The sequence below is a fragment of the Exophiala aquamarina genome (genome assembly GCF_000709125.1).
Source record: "Exophiala aquamarina CBS 119918 chromosome Unknown aczIA-supercont1.6, whole genome shotgun sequence".
Taxonomy (NCBI): domain Eukaryota; kingdom Fungi; phylum Ascomycota; class Eurotiomycetes; order Chaetothyriales; family Herpotrichiellaceae; genus Exophiala; species Exophiala aquamarina.
In genome coordinates, this window is record NW_013550582.1 from 137,708 (window position 1) to 154,710 (window position 17,003).

General features: G+C 35.9%; 3 protein-coding genes across 3 annotated transcripts; 1 reads left to right on the forward strand and 2 right to left on the reverse strand.

The window, feature by feature from the left end:
• Nucleotides 1-4,220: 4,220 nt before the first annotated feature.
• A1O9_07470 (phosphatidylserine decarboxylase) lies at nucleotides 4,221-5,305 on the reverse strand (the record flags this gene model as incomplete). The annotated part of the gene is made up of 2 exons (XM_013403026.1): nucleotides 4,221-5,017; nucleotides 5,077-5,305. The coding sequence occupies 2 exons, from the start codon at nucleotides 5,303-5,305 to the stop codon at nucleotides 4,221-4,223; spliced, it is 1,026 nt and encodes a 341-aa protein (XP_013258480.1).
• Nucleotides 5,306-6,325: 1,020 nt separating this feature from the next.
• On the forward strand, nucleotides 6,326-6,644 carry A1O9_07471 (conidiation-specific protein 10; the record flags this gene model as incomplete). Its single annotated transcript, XM_013403027.1, has 2 exons — nucleotides 6,326-6,451; nucleotides 6,534-6,644. 2 exons carry the CDS (start codon nucleotides 6,326-6,328, stop codon nucleotides 6,642-6,644), a joined length of 237 nt encoding a protein of 78 aa, XP_013258481.1.
• Nucleotides 6,645-7,438: 794 nt separating this feature from the next.
• Nucleotides 7,439-7,822, reverse strand: A1O9_07472 (uncharacterized protein; the record flags this gene model as incomplete). The annotated part of the gene is made up of 1 exon (XM_013403028.1): nucleotides 7,439-7,822. One exon carries the CDS (start codon nucleotides 7,820-7,822, stop codon nucleotides 7,439-7,441), a length of 384 nt encoding a protein of 127 aa, XP_013258482.1.
• Between the last annotated feature and the right edge of the window lie 9,181 nt (nucleotides 7,823-17,003).

Here is a 17,003-nt window from a genome sequence, read left to right on the forward strand (position 1 = left end):
GTTTTTAGTTAATCGGGTTTTTATAAGGACTAAAAACCCTATAGGGCTTTTTACTCGGGTTATAAAAGGTCTACGGATTATCTAACCTAATCCGTTGCGTAGTCTAATTTTATTATAATTTTAATCTAATTTCTCGTAACCTTAGCTACGTAATATTTTTCTTCTTCTTCTAACGATACGTCGAAATCTTCGTCCGATTCTTCCGCGTTTACTTCCTCCTATTCTTCTTCTTTATTATCGAGGAATACTAATCGTACCTATATTCCTCTAATCGTTTATACTAGTAGGTTATAGCGTACTACTTTACTCCCTACTATATCGTATAAATAGTAAGAAGCTACTACTAGATATTCTAAGTCGTAGTATTCGTTTAGACTAATCGGCCTTCGGATTAATTATCTTAGTCCGCTAGGATAGAATATTAATTTCTTAATACCGTCTTTAAAGCTTACCTAGTAGTAGTTAGTAATAAATACTATAAGATAATATTCTAATACTACTACCTTACTTTCTTTTTCTATTAGTACAACGTTATCGAGGTTAGTATACGCTATTCTCTACGATCTTATCTTCTTATACTTATTTAACTACTATCGTAATTCTTCTAATTAGTTATTATTTTCTCCTTCTCTAAATAGAAAAGGAAATACGTAGCCTACGCGGTCGTACGTATAGCTATTTTCTTTATCTTCGTATTTATTCTAGGTATATTTATAGATTATTATATAGATTCTTTCTTTCTTCGGTTATTCTAGGGAATTATACTATACTCCGGGGTTTTCCGCTAGTTCTACTACTTAGTAGTAGATTCGGATAATTACTAGGTCGGACTTATTTAGTAAAATCTTATTCGCGGGTCCTTTTTCTATTATAGATATATTATAATAAGGCGGTAGTAGCGTTACTATCTTAAAACTAAATAGTCCTTACTTAAGCTAAACTAATTATCCTTCCGTATAGGTTACTCCTTTATCTAGTCCTTTAAAAGTCGTAAAGTAAGCTTCTCCGTTATACGTATTATACGTATATTCGGCTTATAGAGAGTATTCCTAGTCGTTATATTTCTAGATCTATATATATTTTTATTCTCTTCTAGGAGCGACGCCTAGATTATATCGGTATAGGGTTTCTCTTTTCCTTCTATTCTAGAAATATATATAGAATTTCGTAAAGTTCTTATATTAGCGTAGTATTTCGTCTATTAATACCTATTCGTCTTCTTCTTACTAAATTCTTAGTTAATATAGTTCTCTATCTTTAGTATACGTATAGATATATCTATATTATTAATATCCTCGAGCTCGGTACTTATAGATTAACGTCGTCTTAAACGTTTTCTACGTTACTCTTCTATTAAATACTATAACTTCGTTAACTATCTTCTAGAACTTTATTCTAATTATCGTATAGTTATCGGTATTTATAAGTATCGTTTCTTTTTCGAAATCGACTATTATTATAGCTAGGGTTTCCTAGACCCTCTATTCCTATTTCCGAGGCTTTATACTTCTTCTATCCTTATATAGAAACTACTATTTTTCGGTCTTTAAAGTTAAATAGAGTTAGTAGTTATCCTCGTAATAGAAATACTATAATTCTTAAGTATATCTTACGATATTTCTCCTCGTATTATATATTACTTCGCTCTACTATTCTTCCTTTAGGAGTTCGTCGAACTTTTCTTTCTTCTAAGTCTTACGCTTAGATTCTTTAGGCTTCTTAATTTAATACTTTAACTAGAATTCTTCTTCTAATAGCTTAGTATTTAACTTACCTAATCCTTAGGAATTATCCGATTCCTAGTAGTCCTTCTATACTAGTTTACTCTTATTCTTAGTAGGTCTTTAGGTTTCTTTAATAGTATCGGCCTTTTTCGCTATTAAGCTATCTATACTATCGTTCTATATATTTATTATATATAGTCCTCGAGCGCTCTTCTTTTCTAGGTAATCGCGTATATAATATTCGGGCTTACTATATCTATAGTATAGGTTTTCCTTTCTTTATCTTTCCTTCTTCCGATCTCGTTCTCCTATAACCTTTCGCCTTATATTCCGGCCTCTACCTAGGCCTATTCGTCGAGTATTATAACGTTCTATAGCGTCTAGGTCTATAGAGTCTTCGTAGTTTCGTAGGCGTTTCGTATTAGCTCGAGGAGAATATCGATACCTTCGATATCCTCGCTTTCCTAAGCCCCTTCTTTAATTATCTTCTATACGTAGCTCGTATAGTCGATTATTAAGTTTAATAGCCTTATCTACTATATCTTTATAGGTTTCTAGGCGTTCTATTATTTCCTTCCTAACTTTCTTCTTTAATCTATTATAGAACGTATCCTTAAAGATATTATCGTTTATATACTCTAGTTCCTTTACTAGCTTCTTAAATTCCGAATAATAATTAGCTATAGATCCTATTTATTTAAGAGTATAAATAGTACGAGAGGCTACTATAGCCTTACTAATCGTACTATAGATCTATTTAATTATTATTTCGAACTATATAAAGTTCCTAAAGTATACCCTAGTTTTATTATTAGGGCTAGAGGACTCGAGGTAGTTATTCTATACTAGTTTAAACTAATAGAACGCCGCTCCTTTAAGGTATATTATCGCGAATATAACCTTATTCTCTACCTTAGTATACTTAGTTAGATTAAGTTTAAAGGTAGTCTTAAGTTACGTAAGGAAGTATCCTAGCTTCTTTCTATTTCTATAGAATAGTTCTACCTTAATACTATCCCGAGATATATTAGTAAGTCCTAGTACGTTAACTATATCTACGTCAAAATCTTCGTCAGAACTACTATCTTAAACGATATTAGTCTTTAAAGAATTATTTAAGGTTACGAGTAGACGTACACTAGGTAGTAGAGATCTAAGTCGCGATAATCCTACGTTAGATATCTAATACTAATTAAGTAGTAGTTAAAGTATTATAATTCGAGCTACGAGTAGTTCTAACTAAGGTAGAGTTTCTTAATAGAGTAGATACTAGGGTATTAACTAAGATAATAAAAGGAATACTTATTCGTCGAATTATATCCTAAAATATAGGTATAGGATTACTAACGAAGTTAACTATAATAGTCCTATCTAGAGTAATAAGCGTATATATATAATACTAGTAGCTCTCCTAGATCTTATAGCTCTCCCCGGATCTCTCGAGATCCTATAAGATCTAAGGGATCTAGGGAATCTAGCCTAGCCTAGTTACCTAACTTAGCCTCGTTCTCTATCGGCTAACCTCCTTCCTTAGGTAGGTGCCTTAATTTCCTTAGTAACCTTTTAAGTGACCTAGTTCGTTATATAGATCTCCTAGATTCCTTAAATCTTATAGATCTTAAGAGATCTAGAGAGAGCTATAAGATCTAGGAAGAGCTATAAGATCTAGGAAGAGCTATAAGATCTAGGAAGAGCTATAAGATCTAGGAAGAGCTACTAGTAATATATATATACGCTTACTATCTTCGTCGAGATAGAATATAGTTAACTTCGTTAGTAATCCTATACCTATATTTTAAGATATAGTCCGACGATTATATATTCTCTTTATTATCTTAGTCGATACTCTAGTATCTACTCTATTAAGGAACTCTACCTTAGAACTACTTATAGCTCGGATTATAATAGGTTACTTCTATATACTCTATATTAAACCCGAAGCTAGACCCGTTAATCTATCTCCTTATAGTTCTCCTATCTTACTAGTATCCACGTTGGATTTCTCGCTTGTACGCTAGGTCGTTATAAACAAGGAAGATGTACGGAGACTAACTCTAACTTCCCTTGCTGTACCGTTAGTATTATAGCTTTGCGTTTTCTCCACGTTTGTAATTTATTTGAGCTTTCGTCCTCAATAAAGCTAGACGAACGTAAGAGAGCCATTTAGTTATAGTTCGACAGCACAATCCTCACATCCTGCGGCAAGGGTCGGGCGCTCTAGCTCTATTGCCATACTTGTTTGCAGATATTACGTTCCACAAGGGGCTCATTTTTCAAGGGGAAAAGCTAAATGTCCTTATTGGCTCTACCGTTATCCAACGGTATGCCCTCTCCCAGCATCATCTCCTTCAACTCCAATATCTATCGATGCATCCTTTCTACCACCCACATCTCATCTTCGTCATATCTAGTCACTATAAGGGTCTGGATTGAATTCATCTCCGCTTCAGTAGAGGGATACGCTTTTAAGTCTAGTCTTAGAGATTGTGCAGGATCTTAAGGATGGTGATTACCAATACCGCCGTCTCCTGGTTCATTCATGGCTTTACCCATGCTCATGCCCACCTCCACATCCATCATGACCTGCCTGCGGCTCACATCGAGCAAATCCTTATCAAAATCAATCCGATCCTTTTCAAAAGCAACGATAATGCTTGATCCTCCGAACTGAAAGAGGCCCACTTCTTCCCCTTTTTCGATCTGGCAGCCAGCCTTCTGGCACTTCTCATTGATTTCGACGGTCCCAACGTTAGTCGCGCCAATTGCGACGTACAATACCTTGCCGAACTCAATAGTGTCGATGCAGATGCAACAACGTGCATTCTCCGTCAAGATGTCTACGTCACTCTGCAAACAAACTGGGTCGACCTGGTAATATTGCCCGGAAATGGATTTATACCAACTGACGGTTCCTCGAACTGGCGAATGATAGCGATGATAGTCCTGTGGGCTTAGCCGAAAGCTGGCAACAGCGCCATCAGACCACGACTGAGCCAACGCATCGTCATTAATCAAATTTGCAATGGTGAAGTTATGGCCCTTGATCCACACTTTTCGCGTTTCAGCAATAGATGGGTATACCACAAGTCTAGAATCCGCGACCACGACTGCCCTACTCGGATCATCCTCTTCAAAGATCGGCCGGCGGTTAGGTTTGTGTTTGCGTACAAAAAATTCTTCAAAAGTGCTATACTTGTTAATATCAGAGGGGTCGAAGTCATCCATATTAATATGATAGAAGTCGACGAATGACACGATCTGTAAAGCTGAGGATGGCGTGCCTTCCCTCTTACCTATCTGCCCTTAGCCACACTGGAATAGTTCTTCAATTGTTACACTCCCTAGGACGTACCTTCCTGTATAGTCTTGTCGTGAATCCACAGCCGCATCGCTTGGGTAACGTCAACCCATTCGACGAAGCGACTAAACAGGAAAAGTAGTTTAATTTTCTTCAAGATGGGTTGTTGTTCACGACTTTGTTTCCCTGTCTTGCGGTTGACAGTTCGCCAGCCAACCTCTTGGTTCTTTATCAATTTGACTGATGATAAGAAATAGTCAAGGATTCGATGGAAGCAATTCATTACGACAGGTGTGTGAAATATTCCACTTCCTTGCTGATGGGAGAAATGGTTTTTCTGGAAGTAAAGACCGAAACACGTCGTTGCGGACCACAACAACAAATCACGACACGACGCAGAGAGGTTGTAATTTATTCGGACGTTCAACTTGATCCACCGTGCTATGACGTTGTTTCGGCGCGTCTCAGGCGATCATGAGAAGTGTGCTAATCGGCTACGTCATGCTATCTCCAGCTTACGGCTCGCATAATTGACGGGTAATACATTCCTAGGCCTGCGGAAGTGATTTCTTGCTGGTCCAACACGCGTCCACCTTCGGAGCCTGCTTAGTCGAATTTTAGGTGTTTTGGTATTGCGGTTTTTGATGGTCCATACGCATCTACCGGCAAAGAAGGATCACCCACTTACTCGAAGAATTCTAAGGGATTAAGGATGTGTCCCGAGAAGCCAGTGCAGATACTACTCGACGGAGGAGCTAACTTCAATGCTCCAAATACTATGGTGATACCATACAAGCAGCAGTATGGGCTTACGCATTATATATGAACTTATGCCAGCTTTTACCGACCATTTGGGTATATACCTACCGTGAAGTCGCTTAGGGTGAATTCTGATCGACCTTCGCCTGTGTGGGTTGGTGCTCTTGCGGTTGAGGCCTTGGTGCGTTTTATTGCCACAGAAGCACTGCCTTCTACCAGTGGAGTCCCATGGTGTTCCCTCCCTGGGCTGCTGCAGGCTAGGCAGCCGCCCTGCCACACCCGTCGACTTGCATCATCGAGTGGGTAGCAGCGTCCGGATCATGCTCCCGAGCATCAGGAGATGTATTATCATATTTACTACAGGATCCGAACAATCTCAGTTCATAGTGATGTCACACGAGTCGCCTAAATGTCAATCAACCCCTGCTTTCAGCTCTATATAGCCTGGCATGACCAGAATGGAGTCTCGATACTCATAATCATTAGCACAACAATCAGCGAGACATAGAATTGGTCACTCCACACGCCTTTTATATTCATCAACATGTCTGGCAACGACAACCCAGGAAACTTCGCAAACCGCCCCCAGGAAGAAGTTCAGGAAATTGCAAGCAAGGGTGGTCAAGCCAGCCATAACAGCGGCTTTGCCTCTATGGACCCTGACAAGCAGGTATGTAAAGTATCTTATTTTTGTCCGATTAAGCCTCACCTTTTTCATCTACCTTATGCATTTGCTCATATTATGTCTTTAGCGCGAGATTGCCTCCAAGGGAGGCCAGGCTTCCAGTGGCTCCTTCGAACCAGGCAGTCAGAAGGCCAGCGAAGCTGGCAAGAAAGGGGGTTCCGCCACCGGTAGCTCCTAAATTACGAGTTCTAGAGGAATAGGACCGGGTCAGAGAAGCGAGTGCATACTTTTGATCTAGTAGAACAGACGATCATAGAGCTCTTTTGCGGTGGATTATAACTCCGCACATTAGGCCCTAAGTAAATTGCCACACAGGATTCAAGATAAAAGTTTCCAATGTAAATGTGTAAAATGGAGAACAGTGTTTACACCATTGGTCTTTTTTGGGCATTGTGTTTTCGTCCCCTGTAATCAGCAAATTTATCCATTACGTAAACAACGTTGCTGAGGGCAGGATTTGTTGCTTGGAGTCGCCGACTAATTAATCCAATGCATATGATTCAGTAAAGTAGAGGTAGCACCGACGTAGCAAAGCATTAGGGACTCAGACTGCGTGTGATTTAATGATGCGCTGGAGAAAAGAGGTTGTCTACCCGAAACTATAACTTGGTGAACCTACGGACCGTTGTTTGAAGGCCAATTGATTATGGTTCATATAATTGATGAGTTGCAATATATTGACGACGGCCGTTGCTGGAACTACGGTCCTTTACTCTGTGGGCTAACAGTTACGAAGCCGTCTGCACGGGCACAGAGCTTGGCAGGGGAATGATAGAATGGGCGATCCTCAAATCAACATTACTGCTAGTTTCAGGATGATAATACAGGAATTACTACTTGATCGCAGAATGGTCATTTGAGTTTGCTCAATAGTCAAGCTTCATTCCTCCGTAGATGCTCTTAAGAACGCTGTGCATATTGTAGCTAGCATCACAATCCATTCTACCTCCATTTCTGCCACGATTCACTCCTTCAGCGCACAGCAGAAGTACCGTCATTAGCAGGCAGGTCTGCCTCGCCCTCTGGATCTCGGTAGGTACCTGCTGGCTTCGTTGCTCCTCGAGTACGACCCCCCTTGACAATGTTAACTTTGTCGATCGCTTCGGCTTCGTCTTGCGCTAAAATTGATGTTAACAAACGTCGACTCAGAATATAGATATGCTTGCCTAAAGCCTCATCTGAATCAGGATTCCGTGCGTCGTTTGGTTGCTCAACCGGAGTCTCATCTTTTAAGACAGGTACCTGCTTCTGATCCGGACGACTAGTATATGAATTGTCAACGGTATCACCGCCTTGGGGAATATCGTCCGTATCGGTATACTGCTTGTTAAATTCTGTGTTTGCGTTTGTTGCCATGATATAAATCTTGCAAGATCTTGTGACTAATGTCTATATTATCAACCGAGAGATTATAATCGAGCAAGTAGTAGGAACTTATTTGCATGGGACAAATAAGCTACCTTAGTTCGCTATGACATCATGTTAACATCCCTTATTAATAGTCATCGGCATATCTATCCGGTGGCTGTCATGGCGAAGAAACCGCGAGCTATTTCAGGGAAAGTGTAATTAAGACCTCACGAGCAAGGCGGATTAGTTAACCCATGAGTTTCCGCCATCTCATTAGTCTCCACATAAGGGGCAGATATCAGTAAAATCCACTAAGGCGTTTAGAAGGCTACCGTCAGTAACGCTGGGAATCCTTTTACCTAGAATATAGAGCTAATCCTATATATAGTTACGTTAGCTTAAGTGTCGACAGCTAGTTCAGGAGAGGTAAAGACGAATTAAGTTCCGGCACAAAATAAGCTCGTAGGCTTATGTACTTCGTAGTTCCCGTTGACATCATTATATGTAAGCTAACCGTAAGCTAGCGCAACACTTTAGTTGGTCCTCTGACTAGCGACTGAAGACCTAAACGTGATTTACACTATTAAAGATAGTGTTTACTACCTTCCTCCCGCTGCGTAGACGGCTAAATATAGTAGCTATACGACGGCCCTATAGATACTATATTTAATTCCTACCGGATGCTCTATAATAGACCTACCGATCGAAGATTATAGAAATAGCATCGACTACTTAGAGTAACGTAATCTATAAGCTAGTAGAATACACAAGCTAGTGGAACACTAATCCACCACCACCTATTAACTCACCCTTTACTATTAATATCTCTACCACTATAAGCTCTATTTATTTAGAATAAGAAGGGAGGCTTACTATAGCTATTAAAGCTATATAAGAGGGTAAAATCGCTAGTATTAGGGTCGTAGCGCGCGCGTACGATATTCTATACGTAATATTAACGCGTCGACTTAAGGGCGGCGCTTCCTAGCGTAGTACGCCTACTATAACTCGAAAGCTTACTTAGTAGAAAGAAGAGGTCTTAGTACGATAAATACTAGATATAGATTTACGCGGATATACGCCTAGGGTAGGCGACGTTAGTAGAAAAGCGAATATACTACTTACTAAGCGCGTTCGTAGTACGCTAATAACGCCGTCTACTATCGATATTAATTAGGCTACGAACTTCGTCCGTCGGCGCTCCGAATTACGTTTAGATTACCTTAGGAAGAAGGTCTCGTAGCGAGCTCTCTATAAAGATTCTAGTGTTATCTAGGCGTAGTTTAATTTAGTACGAAACGTTATCGCTAAATACGGAGTAGTAGACGATAATATTTAGAACTTTAACGAGACGGGCTTCTAGATAGAAGTAATCTCTACGACTCGAGTTATAACTAGCTCTAAGCGACGTAGTCGGCCCGTCGTTACTTAGCCTAGTAATCGTACGTAGACGACGGTAATCGAGACGATCGTAGTAGACGGAAGAGTATTAGATCTATTAATTATCTTCGCTAGTAAGGTCTACTAGGAGTAGTAGTTCTAAGAGCTTTAGAACGACGAGTATACTAACTAAAAGCTCGTCGTTAGCGAGACGAAGTAGACGAACGATAAGATAGGCTTATAGTAGCTCTAAGAGGTCTTCGAGTCGTCTACTAGGCGCTCGAGGCGAAGTAAATACCGATTATTTATTCTAGATAGCTACTATAGCTATAATACGCTCGAATTTAATAACTATTATACGAAGTACGATATTATCGCGCTTTTTATATCGTCGTATACTTCCTACTTATTCTAGCCGCTCGACGTAGCGTACTTCTCGCCGCTTAAGCGAGCGTACGAAAGGCGGATTAAGGAGCTAATACGCCTAAACTAATACTATATCGATAAGAACGACTTCCTACGCCTATATATAGCGGCTCGCTCCGAGGCGTTCACGAAATATAACGCGAGGATAGGCTTTCGAGTAGTCGGCTTAGTATCGTACGATCTAAGCGTTATACTCGATTAATTAAGGCTAGTATTTCGTACGCCTACGCCGCCTCTCTTACTTCCGTCGAGTTAGGAACTCGAGTAGGGCTAGAATTCGGAGACGCCGCGGACGGTTAAGTAGGTTTAGAAGTACGTCCGTACGCTTAGGAAATCGCTTAAGCGGAAGACTATTCTAACTCCTAGTCTAACTAACCTAGCCGTCGTATAGATAGCTAAGGCTACTAAGTACGCTATTTACGCGTTCTAGCTAGCGTAGGAGCGAATTACGAAGCTAGAGGAGCTTATCTAAGTAAGGAAGAAGAGAAAGACGACTAGTAGGAAGTATATTAAGAACGGTAAGCTACTTAGTACGAGCGATGTACGTTAAGAGTATATAGACGAGTTCGACGAGGAGGACGAGGATACTATTATTATTCGCGTTACGGGCGCTTAGCGGCGTTATAGGCGGTATAGTACGATAGGGTATAACTCTAGGACGTATTAAGCATTAAATACAATAGCTTAATAGCGAATTAGATGCGATTTAGCGTCGTTATAGTTAATAGAGTAAGTATAAAGAGTAGTAGTAGTGGATTAGTATTCCACTAGCTTATATATTCTACTAGCTTATAGATTACGTTATATAGAAGATTATATTAGCGCTAATAAACTAGCGCGGACTAACTTTCGTTATACGTAACGCGCTAATAAATAAACTCTATAAGTAACTCTAGTAACTCCTATTATAAAATTACTATTATATTAGTATTTAGAATACTTAGAAATTAATAAGTAATTTAAAATTATAGAAAAGGGGCTTACGGAGATTAAATACCTTATAAATTTATATATAAATAAGAAGAGAGTCTATAGAATTAAAAGAGATAAAAATCTTATATTATATTAGGGCTCGAGGCGCTTAGTTATAAAAGAAGAAAGAAGGGGCCTTAGTATAGAAGAATAAGTAAGTAAGGAGGAAGGTAGATAATCTAAGAGACGAGGATAGGAAAAAAGTAACCTAATGTACGAGAGCGTACGCTAAGTATTAGATAGTAGTTATAAGAGTATAGTTTATAGAATTAAGAATATTTTCCTTCTACGAGTTCGACTATATAACTATATAGCCTAAATTTTAGTAGTAGTTACCTTTATAAATAAGTATTATAATTCGAGCTATAAGTAGTTCTAACTAAGGTAGGGTTCCTTAATAGAGTAGATATAAGAGTATTAACTAGAATAATAAAGGAAATATTAATCGTCGGACTATATCCTAAATATAAATATAGATATAAGGGTTTATATAAGGGTTTAGCTAGGAATTTAAAGTAATTCGTCTAACTATCGTATAACGAGGATTCTAAAGCTAAGAAGAGAAAAGAAAAAAGAAAATCTATCTACTATACGAATAAAGGAAATACTCCCTATCCTCTCCTATAGTAGATTAGTATAGTTTCCTAGAAGATAATCGATAGGAAGGAATTATATAGCTTCGACTATATAGTTATATAGTCTAAAGGTATACTACGAGTAATCGCTCTAAAGCGTACTCTAGAGCTTAATACGAATTTAACTTATAATATTATTTTCTTTCTTTCTTCGTACGGCGCTAAGAAGCCGCTACTCCTAATAGAAACTAGTCGGGCGTCGAGTAGCGTATAAAGTAAAATTCTTATTTCTATTTACTTTTATTCTACTTTTTCGTCTTTTATATTAATTATCGAGAAAGTTTTATAAGTATTTATCTCTACTTCTATTATATACGATTATTAGTTATTACTAATCTTTATATACTAATAGTTAATATAGTAAATAAGTAAGTAAACTAATCTATTTCCTCCTCTTAAATTTACTCTTTATATTCTAAGTTCTAAACCTTTCTATTTAGTCGTACATATTAATAGAAGAATAAAAAAGTTAAGATAATATAGTATTAATAGTATAGGACGCCGCTATAGCTTAGCGTTAGTTAAAATAGTTCGCGCTAACTTAAATCCCTATTTTTCTTACCTTCGGATAGTTACTAGTACTATACTACTATAATACCTCTTAACGAACGATCTTAGCTATACTAGAAACTAATATACCTTTCGTACGTAAAGTAATTACTCTAGTATAGGTTCGGTCGTATCGGCTATCGTATATTAACGCTTTACTTATTTAGGGCCGAAGTATCCTTTTCGATCTTTATAATCGTTATAAGCGCTTAATACGCCTATTTCTAGAGTATCGTCGTATTCTAGAATACTTCGGTAGTATATACGATAACTATAAATAGTCGAATCGTAGTTCTCGTTATACGAAGCGCGATAAAGACGATAATAGTAGTATTATAGTATTATCGTCGGATTCGTTCGATAACGACGACGCTTCTCTCCCTATTCGTAAGGCTTTCCTTCTTTCTCCTTCTTCTTCTCGCTTCGACGAAGTAGTTATAAAAAGGTCCGCTCCTTAGCGGTAGATATATATAATATTTCTTTTATTCTCTTATTCTTATATAATACTAGTATTAGTACTAGTATAATCCTAGTAGATAAGGAATATTCTCTATACTTAACTATAGCTTATACCTTAATATAGCGGTTAAGCTTCGTTATATAATAATTAAATAAGCTAAATATATATAGTATAATTAGATATTTTATTATTCTTATAGTTCCTTCGTACGTACTTTCTCTTTACTCTCGTATAGTAATTAGAAAGCCGACTATTTCGCTATCGATTCGTACGCGTCTAAAGCTACGATATTCTAGAGCGATAATTCTAGTTCCTAGATTAGTTCTATATATTTCGTTTATTTTACTAAGTACTATCTTTAAGACCCTCGGCTTCTTCGTACGAATTTATAGTAGATAATTCTTTTAATCTAGTATTCTTCTTTATTCTATATAACGATAGAATTCGATTAAGTATTATTAGTAACTTACGAAGGTAATAGATTTATAGATATCGTACGTAATAGATTCGAATAGAATACGTTATAAATTCCTTTTAGCGTATTAAGACGATAGCTATATAATTCGATAACTTTAGTTATAATATACTTCGTATTCTTCTAATTAAGCTTTTTACTCTTCCGCGTTATATATACGTTCCTTAAGTCGAGCTAGACCTTATCGTCTACGCGAAACTCTATCGACTATTATTTTATATAATTTATAATTTCTTCTTATTCTTATTAAGTAACGGCTATAGAAGTTTAAGTCTATTCTCTCGCCTTCTAGAGTTTTCGTACGATCTCTTCGCCCTATCGTATTAGGCTATTTCCTCCTTTATCTTCGCGGAGCTTATCTTATAGTTATACGAAGTCGATATTATATCTATAAGTATTACGAGTTAAATCTATATAAAGCTCTAGAATACGCTCTAGAGCGATTACTTATAGTATACCTTTAGGCTATATAACTATATAGCTAAAGCTACGTAACTCCTTTCTATCGATTATCTTCTAGGAAACTATACTAATCTACTATAGGAGAGGATAGGGAGTATTTCCTTTATTCGTATAGTAGATAGATTTTTTCTTTTCTTTTTTCTCCTTAGCTTTAGAATCCTCGTTATACGATAGTTAAACGAATTACTCTAAATTCCTAGCTAAATCCTTATATTATTCTAAAGCTTACTATTATACGTAGCGAAAGAGTATCGCGTACGAAATAGATAACGATTAGTAACTAACGAAAACCGCTCTAGCGTAAGTAGTAGAGCTATACTAGCTCTTATAGGCTTAAAATTAAAGGATAATAGTACTTAAGAATTAACTCGACTAATAGAATAGAGTACTAGCTCGTACGCCTAAAGTAACGACTTTTACGACGGCGAGCGCTATATAGAAATTCGATTCTATACGACGAAAGGCTAAGCTTCCCGAGCTAGCTAAATTTAATAGAAAAAAATTAGAGTTTCGGTTATAGCTTATCTAAGCTCGAGCTAAGTTAGCGGTTAATAAATAAGAGAAAATCGAAGCCGTACGATTTTAGTATTTCTATAGTAGACTAAGGAACTATACCCTTACCTAGGTTAGCTCGTAGATTAATTTCGTATAATTAATCCTCGAAATAAATACGAAAGAACTTATTAGTTAATTAAAGGCGGCGTATAAGGACGTCGACGCCGTAGAAAAAGTATTATAAAAGCTTTCTTAATTAAAGTAGGACGAAAAGTCCTTTAGTATATTTCTCGTCGAGTTTAATTATACGTTACTCGAGGCTAACGAACTAAACTAGACTAATTTAATAAAGAAGACGTTTATATTAAACTACCTTTCGTACGACCTAAAGAGCGCCTTCGTTATAACGCTAATTCTATTAATCTATAAGGAGTACTATACTTTTCTCTATATAATTAATATAAATCTAGAGATTCTTCGGTAGAAGAAAGCTAGAGAGAAGATATCTAGGAATAATTCGTTCGATACTACTAGTTATACGAAAAATAAAATAAATTAGACGTTAACGATATAAGCTATAGCGTCCTTAGTAGGACTATAGAGAACTTTATAAGTATCGTAATTAATACTTAACTAGAGAAAGGAACTCGAAGCGTATCTTCGCTACGACTAACGAAGTTACTTTATCGTTAAATATCTTCTTCTTTTCGTCGTACGACCTAAGATAAAGAGGAGAATAGTAGTAGTAGAAACTATAAACGAAGATAAGGAATCGTTAAAAGAATAGCTCCTACTAGAAGTCGTCGATAGAAGCGTATAAAGAAGACGAAGAAGGAATAGAAGGCTTTTCGGTCCTCGATAGATAACTAACTCTTTATAGTTTTATTACTTTTAAATAAATAATATTATATATTAGCTTTAATTAATTCTAGTTATTTATCGTATAATTTAATTAACTTTCGCTTCGCTTCTTGCTATTCTTTCGAGCGTATTTCTATTACTTCTCGTTCGATTTCTAAATTCGATTCCTTTATACGATTTAAAATCTTCGAAGTAGTAAAGGTTAAAGTTAATATCGATAGCTATAAGGAAATAGCGTTCTTCTATATTATTTCGAACCTAGTATATAATATTATTTTTAAGCTACTCTAAATAAAGAAGAACGATATATATCTTAATATCGCGAATAATTTTCTCTTAATAGGCTATTTCGATCTAAAGGTCTATAATATACTACGAAAACTACGTACGTCCTTAGACTATAGCTAAGTTTTCGTCGTAGTATTCGGTCTACTAGCTTAAAGAAGTAAGAAGCGTACGAGGACTTAAGTATTCTCGGCGACGATAGCGAATATTAAAAAAGTACTTAAAGTAAAGACGTCTACTAATTCGCGTACGAAGCTTCCTTAATAGTACTACTATTTCTTAGACGTCTTTAGTCGTACGAAAGTAGAAAAGTTACCTTCTTTATAAGGAAAGAAAATCGACTACGCGATCGACCTCGAACTAAAAGATAGAAAGAAACCTTAAGTCTCGTAGAACTCGCTATATAATATATTTCGAGACGAACTCTTAGTACTACGATATATACTTATTAAACTTCTCGATAAGGAATTTATTAAAGTAAGTAATTCGTTAGCGGTAGCTCTAGTTTTCTTCGTACGAAAGCTAGGAGGAAAATTATAATTCTATATTAACTATCGAGAGCTAAATAAGCTAACGAAGAAGAATTAATACTTATTATTTCTAATCTACGAGATTCTACGAAATATTAAATAAGTAAAGTAGTATACGAAGCTCGATATTATTATAATCTTTTATAAAATTCGAATTATAGAAGGAAACGAGTAGATAATAGTATTTTATATAAGATATAGTCTTTTCGAATAGCTAGTTACTTCTTTTAGACTTACTAATACGCTTAGTACGTTCTAGAAATATATTAACTAAGCCTTACGAAACTATCTTAACGTCTTCTACTCGGCGTATATAGATAATATTCTAGTCTATTCTTCGGGAATATAACGAAAGTATTAAAACTATATATAAAAAGTCTTAAGTCGACTTCGCGAAGTAGAACTTTAGGTCGATATCGATAAATATAAGTTCGAAGTTAAGTTAGTAAAGTACTTAGGATTTATTATCGACGCGAAATAAGGCGTATAAATAGACCTAGTAAAGATTATTATAATTTAAGAATAGTAAGCTTCTAAATTTATTAAGAACGTCTAGAGTTTTATCGATTTCGTAAACTTCTACTAAAAGTTTATTAAGAGTTTCTCGGAAATAATTTTATTAATTATAAAACTCGTACGAAAGAATTCGACTTTCTATTAAAATTCGGAAGTCGATATAGTATTCGTATAACTAAAGAAGATATTTATAATAGCTTTAATTCTCGTTCTATTTAATTATATAAAAGAAATATTTTTAGAAGTTAATACTTTTAAATAGTATATAGGCGGTACCTTATTCTAGATAGAAGAAGACGATTTCGTATAACTCTATATATTCTTTTTTTAAAAGAACTTATTCGCGGAATATAACTATAAAATATACGATAAAGAAATACTAGCTATTATATATTATCTTAAAGAATAAGACGCTAAGTTAAGAAGTATAGATAAGTTTAAGATATAATTAAATTATAAGAATCTAGAGTACTTTATAATTATACGAAAGCTTACGAAGAAGTAAATATAATAGTTTCTTATTCTTTTACGATATAACTTTATAATCTTCTACCTTAAAGGAAAGGATAATATATAGATTAACGCGCTATCGCGAAGGGAATAAAATATATCGAAAGAAGAGGAGGACGATTAGCTATAGTATCGTATAATAAGACTATTAAAGCCGAAATTCTTCGACGCGAAAGGAGCGATTTAAGTAGCTTTCGTACGAGTAGAAGAATCTTCTACTAGAGACTAACTAGCGAGTAACGTAGTTAATACTAACTAGTTTACGATAGTAGAGTCGAATAAAATATATAAGTAAATTAGGAATTCGATTACTCGAGAAGTATCGAAGTTTCTATTTTTTCTAGCGGTAAAAGTATCTATCGCTAAGTATATAATTAATAGCTAAGGAAACGTACGCTTTCGTAGAAGACTATAGATTTCGAACTTAAAATCTTTATATATATTCTTAATTTAGGAAATCTACGACTTAGTAATTAACGAATACTTCGAACGAGAAGTAATAAGCTCTTTAATAGTAAGATAATTCTTCTAGTCGAATATACTATAGAATATCCGATAATTCGTACGAAACTACGATATTTATAAACGAATAAAAGCTTAGAGGAAAAGGAAATAAGAATTTCTAAAACCT